The sequence below is a fragment of the Glossina fuscipes genome, unplaced genomic scaffold, assembly GCF_014805625.2.
Source record: "Glossina fuscipes isolate IAEA_lab_2018 unplaced genomic scaffold, Yale_Gfus_2 1, whole genome shotgun sequence".
NCBI lineage: Eukaryota > Metazoa > Arthropoda > Insecta > Diptera > Glossinidae > Glossina > Glossina fuscipes.
Window position 1 is genome coordinate 38,337,789 of NW_023998415.1, and position 1,891 is coordinate 38,339,679.

A 1,891-nucleotide genomic window follows, 5' to 3' on the forward strand; every position below is an offset into this window, starting at 1 on the left:
CAGAATAATAATAATAATCAAGGTAGGCTTTCTGCCAATAATGATGACAATAGAAAGTTACGGCTATTCTAAGGAGGTGATTATTCATGTAATGTATTTTCATTTAATTTAATTTTTTTTGTTTTTTTCACTCAACAATTTCAACATGATGATTGATAAGACGGAGGAAAGGAAAAGAAAAACAAAGGAAATTTGAGTACAAGTTTTTTGGATAAACATTTACTCAAACACAAACCACCTAATCTGTTACACATCGTTGTTGTCATTGTAGTTGTTTTAATGTATTACAATTAACTAATAATTTTGTTTTTAGATACGTAGGTGAAGTTTAATTTATCGATATTTAGTCAATGAGTTTTAGTTGAGAATTTAATTATTAAAATTCTACATGAAACGTTGTCGTTTACTACTACTACAATGACAAACGTCCATTTTATCATCAATAGGACTAGCCGGACGTTTACAATGACGAACGATTTCGTTGGCCACAAAAGCGAACAGTTCGGGACCTCTTGGTTTGAGGACTAAAGCCTCCTTAAAGGTATGCAAGTCATTTAAATGTTCATTTGCTGTATTTTGAGCGCCTGGATGATGATGATAATTAGAATGATGATGATGCATTGAATGATTATGACTATGTTGAGTCAATGAATTGTGGGAATTAAACGAAGTAGTACACATGGAATCGGGATTACTGCCATGATTAAGTGATTGCTCTGGCTTGGGAGACCGACGATTGTTATGACTGGTAGTAAATGGCGGCAATGGTTTGCCAGCTAAATAAGCTAATAAGTCTTCACGTCGGATCATACGCCGCTTTTCACTACGGGCCCACTCGGCTAATTCGCGTGTACGTCTCTGATAGCCGCAATGTATAGCTGCATCGCCGGTGCGTTTAACACCCTCACAGGATTCTTCATAGAGCTTCGTTACCGTTCCGGCGGCGCTTTGAAATGGAAGCCATAAAGCACCAGTGTCAGGATAAATATTCGAAGATCGTTCTCTGTACAGATGAGCTACTGCCGTGGCAGAGTCCTGAAATGCACTCCACACTTGACTTAAGGAACTATCACGATGTCGTACATATTCGCGTTCAATTTCGTCGTTTTGGGCGTTTATTTCACGATGGCACTGTTCCTCATACCAGCTATCTTCTCCGGATTCTTGTTGCATATTTTTTGCTTCTTCGAATGAACACACGCACACACACGCAGTATGTGCTGCGGTTAATTTGGCCGAAAAATCCCTTCCAAACAACAACAAACGCCTTGCGTATCAGGGGTGTTTCCACTACGTTTACAACAAATATTTATTTATTTGATTTAATCTTGATACCTAGTTTTTGTGTTGGTTTCTTTATGAAAATCACGTGTTTAATAATATAATATATTCAATAATATACTCAAAAAAACGTTTGAAAAATATTTTGCATTAATAACTTCAATCAATTATCAAGTCTTTATAAAAATTTGATTATAAAAGACAATTGCTTTATTTTATAGATTTTCCTATTTCTTACAATTCTTTTTGCTGTCAAAGATGCCAACTTAGTTATGTGAAAATCTAATCTACCGGTTAAATAACGACGCATGACTCGAATATTGCTTATGTTTAAAGTTACATCAGCGATACAATAAACGCTTATCTGTTTTTTTTTTTTTTTTTTTTTTTTTTTTGACAAAACGGACACCATTAGTTTGAATAGTCACGTGGCAATATGAACACTCGTTCTACGAAATGTCCTCGTAAAAGTCATACGCTGATAACTCAAGCATTAAATGTAATATCACTTTCACTTCTAACCGATAAATAATGTTATATTTACAATAAAAGTGCGAGCAGTAGATAAAACTATCTTTCAATTATTGGGTTGGCGAAAAGGTTTTTTCAA

At 34.9% G+C, this 1,891-nt stretch overlaps 1 protein-coding gene across 1 annotated transcript; it reads right to left on the bottom strand.

The window, feature by feature from the left end:
- Nucleotides 1-349: 349 nt before the first annotated feature.
- Nucleotides 350-1,248, bottom strand: LOC119632239 (UPF0472 protein C16orf72 homolog). The gene has a single exon (XM_038025046.1). The coding sequence runs from the start codon at nucleotides 1,171-1,173 to the stop codon at nucleotides 385-387; it is 789 nt and encodes a 262-aa protein (XP_037880974.1). The 5' UTR covers nucleotides 1,174-1,248; the 3' UTR covers nucleotides 350-384.
- Nucleotides 1,249-1,891: the final 643 nt, after the last annotated feature.

Bases quoted from the DNA above. Each gene is read 5' to 3' on its own strand.
- LOC119632239 (XM_038025046.1), bottom strand. From the start codon at position 1,173: ATGCAACAAGAATCCGGAGAAGATAGCTGGTATGAGGAACAGTGCCAT.